We start from the raw sequence: 18,309 nt of genomic DNA on the forward strand, positions 1-18,309 counted from the left end.
ACTGGAGGGTTACAGGTGAACTCTGCATTTACCAGAAAGGCTTTGGAAAGGCAGAGTCAGAATGGCAATTTTAGGATATCATCGAGAGATAGAGGAAAGCATGTCCAGCAGAATGGCAACATCAGGATAGAAACAATAAAGTGGAGTAATTGGGTGGATAGGTAAGTTAAGATCAAGTTTGTGAGAAATGCATGCAATTCCCAGAGGTTACTCAGGAATATAGGATTGTTCATGATTCACATGTGGGAAAGGCTACTCATACACGCCACAATGGGCAGGATCACCAATATTCTATTGCAAAGTGCAATTGGGCCTAGAATAACCCAGGCTTGAACTGAACGAGTCCACCTATACCTGGATTTTTTTTTTTTTAAATTAAGCACCAACTGTATTTTCAACCTATGGTTGGGAATCTGTGGATGCAGAGGACTGACTATAGAAAGTTCTGTGTAGATTTTCAATTGCATGGAGGATGGGATGTAGGTCCCCCAAGCCCCATGTTTTTCAAGGGTCAACTGTAATTTTTTTCTACCAGATTTTCAATATTAAATGTTATTGTCACTTTTCCAAGCTAATTTTTTTTTATCCAAACCATCTATAGCACAATGAATGGACAGTAACTATAAAAAAAATCTTCTACTGAAAATGTTGAAATCTAAGAACATTCCAAGAAAATTTCTGTGGTTATGTGCTTGCAATAGGAACCAATAAAGTAGTAGTTTTACATGGAAGTATTGATTTCAATACCTCATTTGTGTAAAGCCAGACTGAAATATTGCTCATAGTGTGACATTTCTTTACACGAATATATCCAAACAATTATGCAGTAATCATTCTCTAAATTATTAAGTTTTAGATGTCTACACAAAGAATATGTGATGAAGAATAAAAATGATTGGAAATAAATATTTCAGATTATTGATGGAAATCTTTATTAACTTCCTTTACAGGCTATTCGAAAAAATCAATAATGGTCTTGTGGAATAAAAGCCCGTTTCCATGTTTATCACTGAATCTTCTTATTAGTGCCCTTTTTTCAGCAGGTTTTCATTCCTTTGGAATATTCGACTGACACATCTCAGAATAACTAATACTCTCTGGTCAAGTGATAAAAACTAATTTCATTCATTTCATCACCTGTACTTTTTAGGAGGAGTGAGAAAACCCATATGTGACTGCAAAACCCATGCATTTATTTGTAAAAACCCAGTTAATTCCTAAATAACTTGATGTTACTGTCCAGTGCCCTATTTACAGTACCTGTTTTGTAAATAATTAAGGTTAATATACTTAGGTAAGCAATTCTTACTACAGTTCGTATAAACATAATGGTATTTTTGGTTTTCTTTCAAGGATCCCCTGTTTCGCCTGGAATCACACAGGTCTGAGAGAGGAAGGGGCAGGTGTCCTTTTGATCCCAACTCCTCCTTCATCTCCACTTTAATTGGTAATTATTGCTGCAGCAGACATTAGATGCTAGTCTTACCGATTTTGAAACGTCAGCTGTATTCTTTTGGTATTTCCTTGTGCCTGTTGCTTTGTCATATCTATCTGTTTGTGCTGAGAGTGATGATATTAAACTTCAAGTCATGCTAACTTGAGCCAATTTGACTGTAAAATAAGTGCAACAGCTTTGAAGTATGTGTCTCTCATTCTGAAAACACAAATTGTCACTTAACACCCGATATAAGATATTTTGTACTGTACCATGTATTGTTCAAAATGCAATTATATGAATATTTATAAAAAATTTAGCTAGAGAAACTATTTTAGCTTATGTTAGTTCTTTGTAGTATTTTAGTTTTTCCATGATTTTATGGGAACTTTTAATAGTCTTTCCTTGGTGCCTTTCTCTGTTTCAGTAGAATTCAATAGAAAGTCATCCTAATTGAAAACTTCAAAGTTATTTATAAAAATTCCTGTTAATCTAGAATGTAAGCAATAGAAGTCAACCAGCTCACATGAACACTAAATGTCCACATTGGAATAATAGAATAAGCTGGCCATGTCTGTAGATTTCTGTTTGATTCAATTTAATTCGATGAAGAACCTTACTTAAGACACAGCACAATACTATTATTTTTCTCTTATACTATTTGGGGTTTAAAGTGGCACACTTGTTAAAGTACTCCAGCACTATGATGGTACAGACAGATGGATGAGTTCCCAATGGTAAGATTGAAGAGGGTGATCTCCGACATGTAACATAGGTGCTATTAGGGATCATTCTGATTTTTCAGTGTTGAGAGGTTCTCATGTACTGTAGGTATAGAACGATGTACAAATTCCTGTTATGTCATTTGCAACACTTAGAGTTACATACTAATGTAAGGCCAGCCTATTTGCAGAAAATGAGAATGTGTAAAAAACATGCAGAGACTTCCTATTTTAAATAAATGGTAAAACTGATGATTAATCAAAATATTGTATGCTTGATTTAGAGCTAATATAGATGTTTCTGTGCATTCCACAGACTATGTGTTGCCTGAACTTATCCCAGACAATTGATTTTGATGGGCCTTACATCTCACTCCCTACACGTCTCCATCTTATGTTAGCTTTAATTAATAGGGAATGTTTCATCTATTCCAGCTTCACAATTTGAAAGAGCTGTAAGATGAGAATTTCACAAAATAATTAAGTTCCTTGGGGGCTTGAATAAAGAGATGTAATTTTTTAAAGAATATAAAATTGTAAAGAAAACATTTTTAAGATATATTGAGTTCCTCTATTAACCTCTGTGTGTGTATACATGTGTGGTATGTGTAAGTAAACAGAATATTGAGGAAGGGAGGTTTTTAATATGGGAATAGTGTTGCCTATGTCAATTCAGACTTCATAGGAATCAAAACCATAGGAATGAGAATGCCAGATCCATAAATATTAGAAATTCCTAGTAGATTGGCAGCATAAAATTAATTTACATGCATTTGATAGACTCATACAATTTTTCCTAATGTTTTATTGATTTCTAGCTGCAGCTACTTAAGATTTGAATGTCTGAATGAAAGAGACTATCACATTTATTTTACCATACAGTATCTTATACAGAAAATACCTCCTATAAATATTGACTGAATGGAACACTCACCAGGGTTCCTAAAGAAGCGACCAAACAAAATAAATTTTAGGATATTACTTGTAAGAATGTTACAAATGGTATTGAAAGTCAAAAGTTACACAGCAATTGTATAGTGAAATCCTACAAAGATTAGAACATCATTTATTTTTAATGATTTATTTAAATTGTTCAAAGTAATTTCTTTTCCCACCTTGCCACTCACGATTCAGACTCCCTGGAGCTTGTTTATGCGTGAAACAAGAAATTTAAAACCGAATTTTTTAAGAGGGGAAATATTACTGGAGAGACATTTCCAAGTGAGTTTCATTGAACTTCCAAATCAAATTACACTCTGCTGAAATGTGAAATGCTTACCGTCTGGGTGGCTGTTTCACTTCTTCAGAAGAGAAATCAAATCATAAGGGCCCTCCAAGCTAAACACGAAAGTTATAGAATAATCCCTCCAAAGAGAAGGAATAAAAATATAATTCTTCACATTTTATCCACTAGCTTTCATCCCAAAGTACCTCTGAGAGATCATTCACTCACTGTGGAAATGCAGCAGCCACTGGGATGGAAACCTGATAACCTATGTCAGCCAGCAACTCTTTAAAAAGAGGGGAAGTAGAAATAGCTTACCTAATTGAAAAAGCAGCAGGAATTTGGGCTGGAAGAAAATGGAGCTACCTGTGTTGGAATTTGGCAAGCTCAAGGTAGCTTACTCTGTCAGGGAAAGAATGCATTAATGTGGTATTTTCTGACCACACATGTTCTCTGCTGATGGGTTAGGACAAGACTCTAGCAAAACGATGACCATCTTTAGACCATTGCTCCTTCTTTGTTTCTTTGTAAGTCATAGTCAAACTTAACATATAATGCCTGCTCACATTAAGATATACTTTCATAATAAGAAAAAACAACAACTTGAATTTGTAGCAAAACTCCTAAAACTACCAAGGCTCTCAAAGAAAAAAAAAAAATGTGCTTGCAAATCAGAGACATTTTTATAATTTCTTAATTTTAGATACATTTCTTATTTCACTTACCTTAGATTCCATTGACATGGAGTAAAATCTTACTGTAAAATTGAATAAAGAATGAAGATTATTTGCTAGGTGAATCAAGTTAACAAATACATTTTCATTAAACTTGTAATTTAATTTACTAGTAAAATGTTAATAACTTGTAATGATTCTATGTGAAACAGAAGTTAAAGTGTAAAACAAGCTCCTTATTGAGCTATGTTCTGTATGTTCAGAAACCAATCAACATGAAAAATGAAATTATCTATTAATTAGGGTTACTCTTCAAAAGTCAGTATTAATATAATTTATTTTGGTGGCGTATAAGTTCATATCCTAGGAGTAATATTTCTAAATGTTTAACCACATTTATACCTTCCTGTGATTACTAATATTATATTTAAAGTAGTTTTAAGTATACAAGACAGTAGAACCTGGTTTGTAAAAGATTGTTGAAACAATGAATATTTAGTAAATGAATTGCTACATCACTTGTCTATACCTTCCAAATCATCCAAAGATACTTAGTATTTTACCTGCTACTAAATTGGTAGGTTTGGTAACTCACGGTATTAAAATTCAGGAGACATTTTCTGTATGTTACATGTTATTTTGGCCAGAAGGAAAAATAATAGCTGACTCTTTTAATCAATGACATATGATGCATGGTTGCAATATCCTCCTTATTATGTTGATAACATCTTCGGTAACTTTATGATTTCCCTTGTATTTTGCCTTGTCCGTTCTATTACCATGTTTTTAACACATTTCATTCTGAGCTAGATTTGTATTGCCAGTTCCAGGCATAACTTAACACCTACCACACCTGAGGTGTACTAACATTCATGTTACATGTTACTAGTTTGGGGGGAATAGACAGACCACTCTAATTTGCCATGTACCTTTTAACACCACTTTGCTTTGAAAGTATGAGCTTTGTGGTTGGGATATTTTTAAGATACTCCTTAAATTAAAGACTTACTAAAAATTATTTCAACAAGTAACCACTAATAAAATATGTCACAGTCACTAACATTTTCTTTTTATGTTTTTTTTTTGTCCTATATTACTATTTTCAGGAAATAAATCGACAAAAGTTTACAGCCACTGAAATTTTCTTCCTGCACTTTTATCTGTAATTATGAGACTTTTGTGAATATGTCTCCTCATTACAAATTCTGTTAATTAATGATAGATGTTGATTGAATGAAAGGGAGTTAGAATACATGCAGGGAAAAATTAAGTGATTATTTCAAGCTCTTAATATCATTAAATCTTTTTTTTAACAAATAAACATTTAGTTTAAATATAACTCAGAGCAGAGTTATAAATGGATCCTCTTCCCACAAAATATAACAATAATACAGAAAAATAAATTTAAAAAATTAAATGAAGGTAAAATATGCCTTCTTAATTACAGCCTCTATAATTGTAACAAGTGAACGTGCTGGCTTGTGTCTTGAATTCATTGCAACTTTATAGAAACTTAGACTTAACGTTACTCCCTGACCATGTCTCTATCCCTAAAGAATATCTGTAATTTCTTATCACAGACTGCTGCTCTCAGATTTGGCAGAATGCCAGTTATCCACATGCTTACTGTTGCTTCTGGCCATAACTGTTAGTCCCCAAGGAACTATTTGAATACTTTGCTTAAGGTTTCTTCAAAACAAAATAGAAAGTTAGAAGAAAAGAAGTTCGACCCTTCAATTCCCCACTGACATTCTCTCCCTTAGGGATCTCGTTGGACCGTGTCAGTGTCAATCTCACCGGTTTGCCACCAAGAAATCTCAGGGCACTGCCTTGGGTGCTGGCAGATGCCAATGAAGAGGCTCAGAACATTTTCCTTCTTCATTCAGGAACCACCTTCTTAACACTGATAGCTCGTGCTGGTGATCTGCCAAAACAAGACAAACAAAAAGCCCAAACAGCAACTACATAACTAAAAGCAAAACACAACACATTCTTTCCCGTTTCTTTCAGCATTCTAAGCAATATTGAGGGGGAACTGGGATGATGGATTATGTGGATCATTTTTACCCGTATTTATCTTCCCGAGTGTGTTTTGTTTCTGTTGGCAGTTACACATGTCATAGTCATTCTGCAAAATAGTGCATCTAAAGTAGAATAATTTTCTAACAAAATTATACAGTTCAGTTATGAAATGAGGCAGTTAAATCAGTCTTTAACCATGTGCTTTCCATGAGGCAAATGTATTTCACATTAGATTTGGAGACATTTACAGCATAAATAGAAGAAATGCTTAAGTAAACCATAGAAGATAAGAAGGGCTTGAGAAATTACTGTGAATTTTTCTCACTAAACAACTGAGATCGTTATTTTCAATATGGTGAATAAAGTCTCCAATTGGCTGATTAAAAAGTCCCTAAGCAAGTGGAAAGTTCCATAAAATATTAAGGCAATGCAATACTCTTAACTAAAACTTCAAATAGAGTTTGTATTATAAGAAAAGTATTATATACAAAAGTATTTTAATTATGCATTTTTAACTTATAATTATGTACAGTGAAATTGTTTCTATATATTGTCAAGAGTTGATAACTGTATCATTTTTTCATATAAACAATTTAGTGTAGACACAGTTTTTTGGGGGGGCTGAAAGTATTGGGAACAAGTAATAGAAGAAAATAGAATCCTTATATTCATGAATTAAAATAATTAAATAACAAGGTCTCTTGAGGAGCAAAAATTCAAGGAAAAACTCTAACTCATATAAATTCCTAATAGTTTTTTTCTTTTGATATTTCCCCCTGACGCAGTTTAGAAAAATCAGAATGTTATCCTGAGTTTTTCTTATTGTATTTCATAGCTTTCCTTATTTAAACACCTAAAGAGGTTTGGATATATTCATTTATTAATTCACTAGAGGCCCAGTGCATGGATTCATGCACATTGAAAGGAAATTAATTAGAATAAATATTTTAGAGGCCAGGGAGGGACTGCAGTAGGGCTCCAGGGAGTGTCGGGCCTGTCTCATCCAGTCCCTATCGGCTGGACCCCAGCAGCAAGCTAACCTACCAGTCGGAGCATCTGCCCTCTAGTGGTCAGTGCACATCATAGTGACTGGTCAGACGGTGGAACAAACGGTCGAACATTTAGCATATTAGGCTTTTATTATATAGGATTATGCCATTCACTGATTCAACAAATGTTTATAGAGTATTTTCTGTATTCCAGACACAGTGCAAGGTACTGGGAACAAAAGAACATATAAGACATATCAAGAAGTCTGCATTCTAGTGAGGCATAATGTCAAACGTATAAGGAGTTAAATAAAATATAGTCAGAAAGCAATATGATGGAAATAGGCATGGGGCTATGATGATACTAAGCTAAGATGATACTAACAAAAGTTTGGTCATGGAAGGATTAAGGAAGAAAGTGGGCAATAGCCAGGTAAATAGAAGGAGAAGTGGGAAAGGAGGTGAAGAATTTCAGGCAAAAAAACAACACAAAACAAAACGGGGGAGGAGGGTGTGCAGCAGAGAGACCATAAAAGCTTAGCATGCTCAAGAAATCACATGTAGATCTCTCTGATCCTACAGATACTGAGACCATTAGACAATGAATGGTTTTGCCAAGGTCAAACAGCAGATTTCGAGCTGAAGGCTTAGTTTGCCAGATTTCTTGTATCTGTACATAGAGACTATTGTTGAGCATGACAATGATAAGTGACATTCACCTGTCAAAATACCCTGCAGATGTGTTTTATTTTCTAATTATAACCACACCTGAGCACCTAAAATCAATGAAACATCAGTTACCAACAGAAGCTCATACTCTAACAATGAAAAATAATATATGGCATAAAAATCAAGTGGTTATATATATATTCAGAGTATCAAGATAGATTATATACCAGTTTTTGGGCTAAGCTAATAGTTATTAAATATCATGTCTCTATAGACACAGGACACCAAAAACTTGGGTAGTTCTGATATTATTATTGAAACTCTAAAATCTGTTTTACTATTTAGATGGCATTATTTCCTTTTTAATTCATGAAAATATGATTAATCCAGATGTTACTTTTGCTCTCAGTAAAATAACTACATATTCATTCACAGATTTTCTCTAAACTATACCAAATTGTTATAGTTGTAAAGTAAAGTTTTCAACTGGAGACAATATATTTATTATAAATAGTATTAATTATAATGATGGTGAGTACTTTTTCTCATTTAATTACTGTTAGGTAACATTTGTGCCTAAACCTTTATTCTAATTTATTATTTTTCGTTAGAGTGCTTATTTTTTCTTAGGGGAGTATTTGACCAAATATCATTATCATCTATTACTATGGATTTATTTTGTTCTTCACATTGATAATAAGATATGAAAGGAGAATCTTTTTCTTCAGAGAAAAATCTAATATTCCTGGTAGGGACACATTTGGTTCAGTTTACACAGCATATAGATTTGAACACCTGTTTAACCTCTTTGAAGTTTAAGTCATACAGTTCATATTGTGTTATTTGAGTTATTCACAAACTATTTTCTTTATCTGGATACCAAAAAGGGAAATTGGGTAAAAGTGGTAATATATCATCTTTTATTCCTTTGTGCAGAAAACCTGCCCAGAATATAGTATTATTTGATATCATAGGGTTGCCATCTAGTGGCTCTAAGAGGTACTTGTTTGTGAACTTTGGAATTTACTTAATCTTTTTTCAAAGTAGAACTTTGGAACAATGTCCGAAATTGGGCTGAGTACAATAAAATTGACGTGAACTAATATAAAGATTAGGTTCCCATAATACCAACAACTTCAGGTATGAAAGTTCTAGGAATATTTTAGGAAATTAAATCGAATATTTAAAACTTATGAAATAGAAAACTCAGGATTTTTAATAACGCTTGTTTTCTTTATACATTAAACATTCAGCCCAGTCCATATTAGAAAAATAAATGACATTTAGGAAAATTTTTAAAAAATGGCCTTTGGAGATAGCCGGAAAGTAAGACATTCAAATAGCTTGTGAGACGAGAAAGAAAAAGTTCAACAACCAGAAAAATAACATAAGGGTAAAACTGGAACCCCCGAAAGACCAACACCTCTCAAGCCTAAGGACTAGGGTTCCTCTTTTGCCAAAGCGACAACAAAAGGTAATCCGTGTGCTCATCCCTGATGTCACTGATGTCAGAGGCTTGACATTGATAATAGGATACGAGAAAGGAGAATCTTTTCCTTATCTGGATACCAAAAAGGGAAATTGGGTAGATGAGAAAGGTAATCAAGTACAATAATTAGAAACAAGCTACATCAAAAAATTTCTCACTCTGGAGGTTCAATAGTTAACTCTTTTATGGTCAACTCATTCATTAATGCCATAAAGATGATGATCCCCAAGGCCTTTTAATGAATTCAGAATGACTCTTATCCATGTTCAAGGAGTGCAGAATCCCACGTATGCTTCATATCCCTCACCACTGAATGCATTTTATCTCAAAATACTTTCTCTTCACTTTTGGATTTAAAATTTCTGGGGAAGACAGCACTAGTTGCTTTGACATAAATTATGTTGCTTGCTTCCCCCTTCTATTACCAAAGAACATGTTTAAATAAGAGAGTTGGAGTTTTTCTTTTTGTTGTTTTTGTTATTGTTGTTGTTAATTCTCACCCAAGGATATTTTTTCATTGATTTTTAGAGAGAGTGGAAGGGAGGGAGGAAGGTTGGAGAAAGAGAGAGAGAGAGAGAGAGAGAGAGAGAGAGAGAGAGAGAGAGAGGTGTGAGAGAGACATATGGATTGGTTACCTTCTGCAGGTGCCCCAAGTGGGGTTGGGGATCTAACCTGCGACCCAAGTACTGAAGCTCATGACTGGGAATTGAACCCTCAACCCTGCAGTGCACAGGCCAATGCTCTAACCACTTAGCAACACCAGCCTGGGCTAAATAACAGTTTTGATAGAATTTTCTCCATCAATTTATATTTTCTTAAGTCTAGATTAAAAGCATCTTTGTTTTTCACTTTTTCTTATTTTTCTTAGAACACCTCTCAGCATACAGGGTAAACTCAATCAGTGTTTCTGTTAAATTTGAAACTTGTTTTATGAAACTTGTTATCTTGAAAAAAATGTAAATACAAAGAAAAATTTAAAGAGGAATAAGATTTATACATGTATACCATTTACCTTGATTTACCAATTATTAATGTTCTACCCCGGTTGCTTCTCTCTCTCTCTCTTTTTCTTTTAAATAGTATGTATAGTTTAAAAGTAATTTTTTTTGTGGGAAACCTGTATTTATATTCTATATAGTTTTTAAGTATCCATAGTGAATTTTGAGAACAGTAAAACATAGTTACTTCTCTTTTTTGTAAATGAAACAGTTTATTATAATTAAATTTCTAAAAACTTATTTGTCTTAAGTCTTTGAATTCAATTTATATCTCGTTATTCTATTTCTAAATCTGGTATAACAAAAATCTTTATTTTTTAAAGAGTAGATTAGTTAACTCAAGTTGAAAATGAACTTCCTTGCAAAGTGTCCCATTTATAACTCATTTGATTACTTCTCAAATCTTACAAATATATTTAAGCTATTTAAGGTTTTTTTTAAGTTTTAAAGCATTCACCTTGAAAAAAAATGTAAATTTTACATTATGTAAATTTTATTGTAAAATTTATAAATGTGACACTCAAATTCTTGCAAACTTTGTTTACATACTTGGGTCAACTTTTTGTACCTGTTCCTTAAATAATTCAAATTCGAAAATTGAATATTCAGCTAACATATGTGAAACTGGAAATAGAGTTCATTTAAATTCTGTTAAATTTTAAGGCACTTTAAATGCCATGTGAACACATTCCAAATTTAACAGAAAAGCATTAATACTTTAAGTGTAGTGTATTCATCATCTCTGTGTTTTTATACCTGGCCAGAGTTATATGACACTCACTAAGAAAATAATTTGAGCACCCTACATTGAGGTGGCTATTTCCAGTGATCTACTGCTGTCAGTTGCTTCTTAGTCAGAGATTAAGGGCATCAAGGTTGCAGAGGCCCAGACCAAGCCTCTGGCATCAGGGATGAGCACACGGATTACCTTTAGTTGTCACTTTGGCAAAAGAGGACTCCTAGTCCTTAGGCTTGAGAGGTGTTGGTCTTTCTGGGGTTCCAGTTATACCCTTATGTTATTTTTCTGGTTGTTGAACTTTTTCTTTTTCATCTCATAAGCTATTTGAATGTCTTTCTTTCTGGCTATCTCCAAAGACACATTGTCATTTCTTGGGATACTGCATACATTTATGTATTCCTCAGTCTGATTTTAAGTCTGCAACCACCACCACATATCGCAGCTAACTTCATTCATTATGTTGACTGATCGATTAAATTAAGAACTCTCTAGCTTTACTATCTAAGCAACAAACGTACAAATTAAATGGCAACTAGTTGGATAATATACAACTTTGTCAGGCTTTGCAGTTTCCACATTAAAATCATGTTGATGGAAACAATTTCTTGTTTAAAAAAATAGATTTGAGTTAGCTGACTCACATATAATACCAATAATAATAATAATAATAATAATAATTAATAATAATATAATAACGTGATGATACAAAGGTTAAAAGAAGTTTAGTAAAATAAGATCAAACCAGGATATTTATGAAATGCTCATGCAGGTCTTAGCATGTGCCAGTTACTCTTTTACTCTTTTAACCCTTTTGAGTGCTATTTCCATTTATAAATGAGGAAACTGAGAGGTTAAACAACTTACCCAAGCTCACACAGCTGGTAAGTGGCAGAGTCAGGATGGAAACTGACAGACTGACTATAGCATGCATGCCCTTAACAATAACAATTTCATAAGGCTGTGTTCATAGTAAACCTAATGAGGTTTAATGTAATTGTGGCTCACACATGGCCCTCGGATCCAGAAACAGGCACTGACTCCTTTTTCACCAATGTTTCCATGTAGGCAGTGAACTGTTTGCTGGACTCTACAGTGACTACTGGGGCAGAGACGCTGCCATCTTCAGGAGCATGGGGCGACTGGCCCATATCCGCACCGAGCATGATGATGAGCGCCTGTTGAAAGGTAGGTTTGAGGAGAAAAAAGTATGTCAATCAGAATATACACTAATAAAAGAGAAAGATGCAAATTGACTGTCACTTTGTGAGGCCCATAAGCCAATCAGGAGTGAGTATGCAAATTAACCCAACAAAGATGGAGGGTGAATTTGCATACACAGGCACCAAGCAGCTTGGGTCGCGGGGACAGGCATCCTCGGGAGCCAGGCCGCTCTGAGCCTGTAGGCCCATGCAGAGGCCCAGAGCGGCCGGAGTCCCGGAACGCCCCCAGCCACTCAGGGCTTATGCACACAGGCACTGAGCATCTGGGGGCAGGGCGGGAACGTCCCCCACAGCGAGTGAGCAGACTGTGGGGGAGGAGACAGCAGGGCCCTGCTTGCCCCTGGCTGTGGCAGCGAGGGGCAAGTAGTCCCCTGCAGAGCCCCCACAGAGAGCAGACACCAGGGCCTGCAGTGGCATCAAGCAGGCAGGTCCTCAGAGAGCAGAGAATCACAGGGAGTGGGTCTAAGCTGTTGTGGGACATCCCCTGAGGGCTCCCTGATTGGAGAGGGTGTATGTTGGGCTGAGGGACCCCCACCCCCCAAAATGCACGAATTTCGTTCACCGGGCCCCTAGTTGAATATAAGTCCAGAACTCATGGGGAATTTGCCATTGTGATGAAAATAACTCCAAATGTAATTTATAGATTTTAGGATTTTTAAAATTTAGTATTTTTTTAAATTAGTGATATTTGTGAATTAAAATATTATATATGATATGTGTAAATTGTTTTATATCAAATGATTTGCCTATGTTATAAATCTGAATTATATTTATAACAGTGTTTAGAAATCAGGATTGAAATGGAGAAAATAAAGCAAATATATGAAAAGTAAAACCTTTTACCCAATAAGTTGATTTATCAATTGGTATTATTTTGGATGATTTGATTGCTTTGCTTGTTTTAATTGGATTACATTGCACTTTGGAGAGAAACAAAATGTTAGGAAAATCACTAGCCATTCATTCACACAGAATTATTTGTAAGGAATATTTTGGCACACTGGTACATCAAGAGATTAAAATGTCATTTTATGGTGTTTTCATTGCTTTCGGCCTTTTTATTAAGGTTTAAAGTGCATAGCATTATTGGCATCATGTTATTATTAAAATATTTGACCTACCATATCAATCAAAGTTCACTCACATCTTTTATTTTTATTTATTTATTTTATTGATTTCAGAGAGGACGGGAGAGGGAGAGATAGAAACATCAACAATGAGAGGGAATCATTGATCAGCTACCTCCTGCACTGGGACTCGAACCCACAACCTGGGCATGTGCCCTGACTGGGAATTGAACGGTGACCTCCTGGTTCATAGGTTTATGCTCAATCACTGAACCACGCCAGCTGGGCAATTCACTAACATCTTTTATACCACAAACACAAAAACTCAAAATTTCTATCTTAGCATTAATATGGTCTTCCATGAACTAGACTACTATATAGTTTATGAATTTAAAAAAAGACTTATTCACTAAAATATTTTACATATATTTACATTCACTTTTTATATGTCTGGAAAAGAAATTATTTATGGAGGCTACCATCATGGTGTCGCCAATCTGTCCTCTGAATGCATTTCAAGTCTATAATGTACAGTGTTCAAATTTTTTTTCACCTTGACTCTTTGATTTTCCAATTAAATTGTTCTCTAATTTAAAAAACAACTGTTTATTGCAAATAAAATGGAGATATCTACATGATTTTTAGTGTTTAATATAAAATTTCAAGGAAAATACTTTATTTCTTCATAAATAATGAAAGGTAAAGCTTTCATGTGATATATAATTGATTAAAATAACTTATTTAGCTGTAATAACGATTTCAATTTTCTTTTATTTTTTCCTTCTGTAGAACCCAAATTCGTAGGTTCATATATGATTCCTGACAATGAAGATCGAGATGACAACAAAGTGTATTTCTTTTTTACTGAGAAGGCCCTGGAGGCGGAAAACAATGCCCATGCAATTTACACCAGAGTGGGGCGACTGTGCATGGTGCGAAGTGCATCTCTCTCATTAAGCTTGCTTATTTCAATTTGTGGTCAGGGCTTTGTTAATGTTATAGTAGGTTTCTACTTTAAAATGTTTTGCACTATTTTGGGGGCTGCCTAAAATTTATATTTACAATCTAATCTTTATTTTTCATAGTTAGTGAAAGTGTTCTCTTAGGAGAGCTTTGCATTTTGTATAATTTCCCCATTTTCAAAGCCAAACTAAAGAAATAGTCCGTAATTAAGCTGTATTTCTTCCCTCATGGAAGTTTGAGCTCCATTTAAAAAAATAAACTTAAGCAAAGTATTTTTAATTTTCTTAGTCTATACTCTAAACAATTTACATAAGTATGTTTCAACCATGCAGTTGGTTGATTCTGTAGAAAAAAAAATATCTGTAGTTTGTTGGGATTTCAAATAGATTGAGACCATTTAAAACCAATTGAAGTAGCAATATTATCGAGACAATGCTAATAATATTGCACACATGAAGGTACTCTGATATTTAAGAAGATATTTAATGAGTATATTTAAGAAGAGATTTGTATATATGTCACTGTATACACATGATGTATGTTGTGTACATACATCATATGTATACAGTATACAGTATATTATATATTGTATACAGTATATTATATATTGTGTTTGTGTTTATGTGTGTATATTTGAAGTTCTCATTCTTAAAGAGAAAGGAATGTATGCTTCTATATTTATGAGATAAGTTGTTTATTTCTCAATAAAATAATAAAGATTACTGTATATAAAAGCCACTACTTTATTTAGGAGAGATCGCTCTATTAACATTGTTTAATACTTATAAAGTATATTTAAAGGACCAAAGTGAAGCTACACTGACCAGGTAGAATGAGCAAACCTAAAAAAAAAAAAAAAGTTTTATGGGGAATTGCATCTGTTATTTGAAGTTTATGCTAAATTTTCCACAGTAAAGGAAAAATCTACATGTGTGTTTAATAATGCAAAATCTGGTGTTGCTAAAAGCTCTTTAGGTACCCACTTACCTACTTTTTTGCTTTTTTTCACAGAATGATGTGGGAGGCCAGAGAATACTGGTGAATAAGTGGAGCACTTTCCTAAAAGCAAGACTGGTTTGCTCAGTACCAGGACTGAATGGAATTGATACATATTTTGATGAACTAGGTAAATATTGGGAGAATTAAGTTTAACTCATTGATGTATATGCCTCTCTATAACCCTCACTGTCTCTAGCACAGATGAAAAGCCTGCGGTGTTTGACTTCTATCTGAGAGCAACTTTCTGTTCTTTCCTTTTCTTTTTTTTTTTTTAAATCTTCACCTGAAGATATTTTTCCATAGATTTTTAGAGGGAGTGGAAGGTAGGGAGGAGGGGGAGAGAGAGAAACATCGATGTGAGAGAGATGAGAGAGATACTTCATTCGTTTACCTTCCACACATGCCCTGACCCTGACCCAGGCCAGGGATTGAGCCTGCAGCTAAGGTACATGCCCTTGTCTGGCAATCAAAACCATGACCCTTTGGTCCAAAGGCCGATACTCTAACCACTGAGAAAACCATCTAGGGGCAAGTTTCTTTCTTTCTTTCTTTTTTTAATATATTTTATTGATTTTTTACAGAGAGGAAGAGAGAGGGATAGAGAGTTAGAAACATCGATGAGAAACATAGATCAGCTGCCTCTTGCACACCTCCTACTGGGGATGTGCCCGCAACCAAGGTACATGCCCTTGACTGGAATCGAACCTGGGACCCTTGAGTCCGCAGGCCGACGCTCTATCCACTGAGCCAAACCGGTTTTGGCTAGGGGCAAGTTTCTGTTCTTTTCATTTTGGCCAGCTCTACAGAGTTACAGGACCAAAGAGAGATTCTCTCATTAGCTTAGAGGTAGCGCTGCTTAGTCCTTCCTTGAGGCTCAGCTCAAAGTCATGCTGAACAGTCAAGTGTTTCACTCTGTTGTGCTTTGGTCATTGTATGGCTATACATAAAAATGTATATCATACAATCTATAATGATTTTCTTCACATGCATAGAGGACTAAAAATACTAAGTAATGTAATGATCTTTAATTTTTCAGAGGATGTTTTTCTGCTGCATACCAGAGACCATAAGAACCCACTGATATTTGGACTCTTCAACACTACCAGGTGAGAAATCTGTATGGTCAATAAAAGCATTATGAAACAAAATGTTCCTCTTTGCTGTGTATCTTACTTGGAAATACGATAGACCTGTTGTCTTTCTCATTTCTCTTTGTTATCCTATGTTTACAATTGTTCTTTCATTTTTAAAGCCACTCTCAATCCAGATCCTTATTTGTTTTTGTTTTTTAATCCTCACCCGAGGATATTTTTAGAGAGAATGGAAGAGGGAAAGACAGAGAGAAATATCAATGTGAGAGAAACACATCTATTGGTTGTCTCCTGCACAAGCCCTGACCAGAGCCCAGGCCAGGGAGGAGCCTGCAACCAAACCCAGGACCCTTTAGTCCACAAGCCGACGCTCTAACCACTGAGCAAAACCAGCCAGGGCAGATCCTTACTTGTTTTTGTTTGAAGTATGCACAGTATCCTAATTGTTTCCCTCTCTGATCCACAGCAAAGTGTTTTCCTCACATAGTTTATAAGATACGAATTCCATGCTATAGAGTCTAGGATACATTTTTATTGAGGTATCATTGGTTAAAATATCATGTAAGTTTCCAGTATACCCCATTATAATTCAATATCTGTATGCATTACAATGTGCTCAATACCAAAAGTCTAATTTTCATCCATCACCATATATTTGACCCCCTTTACCCAGTTTGTCCTCCTCTATCCTTTCCCCTCTGGTACCCAACAATCGGTTATCTGTATCTATGAGTTTGTTTTCATTTTGTTTGTTCATTTGTTTCTTTTTTGTTTTATATTCCACACTAGTGGCCTGGTACACGAAATTTGTGCACGGGGGAGAGGTGTCCCTCGGCCAAGCCTGTAACCTCTCCAATCTGGGACCCCTTGGGGGATGTCCAACTGCTGTGGGATTGGGCCTAAACCTGCAGTCGGACACCCCACTCGCAATCTGGGACCACTGGCTACTAACCGCTCACTTGCTTGCCTGCCTGATTGCCCCTAACCACTCTGCTTGCCAGCCTGCTTGCCCCCAACTGCTCCCCAGCCAGCCTTCTCACCCCCAACTGCCCCCACTTGCTGGCCTGATCGCCCCCAACTGCCCCCCCACCAGCCTTCTCACCCTCAACTGCCCTCCCGCCAGCCTGCTCACCCCCAACTGCCCCCCCCCCCCTGCCAGCCTACTCACCCACAACTGCCCTCCCCTCCTGACCTGATTGCCCCTAACCGCCTCTGCCTTGGCCCTGCCACCATGGCTTTGTCCGGAAGGACATCTGGAAGGTTTCCCAGTCTAATTAGCATATTACCCTATTATTAGTATAGATGAGTGACCTCATATGGTTTTTGTCTTTTTCTGTCTGACTTCTTTGTGAATTTGCTCCAATTGCAAGGAAACAAATAGGATCGTTCTTTTAATTATCATATAAAATTTTCCATGTCAGGCTTTCAAAGCTCTCTATCAACTGTCACCCACTCAGCTTTGGAACTCTTTCCTCCAAGCTCTCTGATGCTACTTTGACAGAATTCCAGTGTCTACTTTATTAATTCCCATCATAGGGTTTTATTTATCCACTTCTCTTGCTTCAAACAACTTTCTCTTTCAACCCTTGTCAATTTTCCTCTTCAAGAAAGAGTCCTTGTGCCCTGGCCGGTATGGCTCAGTTGGTTAAGCTTTGTCCCATGCACCAAAAGGTCACTGGTTTGATTCCTAGTCAGGGCACATGCCCTACTTGTTGGTTTGATCCTCAATAGGGGGCGTGCAGGAGGTAGCAAATCAATGTTTCTCTCTCACATAAAAGTTTTTTTTTTCTCTCTCTCCCTTCAAATCTCTCTAAAATCAATAAAAACATACTTTTTTTTTTTAAAAAAAGAAGTAGTCCTTCTTTCTTAATCACAACGCACTTTATTCACCCTTTACTCTGGTTGTTCTACTTCTGACACAGAGAACACATGTTTGAAATTTGCCTTCTATATTTTAAATTTAAATAAGTTGCTCATGTTTAGGGCTTACAATCTATTATTTTTCTT

General features: G+C 35.5%; 1 protein-coding gene across 1 annotated transcript in view; it reads left to right on the plus strand.

The window, feature by feature from the left end:
- Nucleotides 1-18,309, plus strand: part of SEMA3E (semaphorin 3E) — a 217,238-nt gene that overhangs the window by 161,891 nt on the left and 37,038 nt on the right. The window contains exons 5-9 of the mRNA XM_079785764.1: nucleotides 1,354-1,447; nucleotides 12,028-12,147; nucleotides 14,039-14,181; nucleotides 15,224-15,338; nucleotides 16,248-16,317. Of these exons, the coding sequence (XP_079641890.1) occupies nucleotides 1,354-1,447; nucleotides 12,028-12,147; nucleotides 14,039-14,181; nucleotides 15,224-15,338; nucleotides 16,248-16,317 (542 nt within the window). The remainder of the gene's footprint in view (nucleotides 1-1,353; nucleotides 1,448-12,027; nucleotides 12,148-14,038; nucleotides 14,182-15,223; nucleotides 15,339-16,247; nucleotides 16,318-18,309) is intronic.

This window comes from Cnephaeus nilssonii (genome assembly GCF_951640355.1).
Source record: "Cnephaeus nilssonii genome assembly, chromosome: 12".
NCBI lineage: Eukaryota > Metazoa > Chordata > Mammalia > Chiroptera > Vespertilionidae > Cnephaeus > Cnephaeus nilssonii.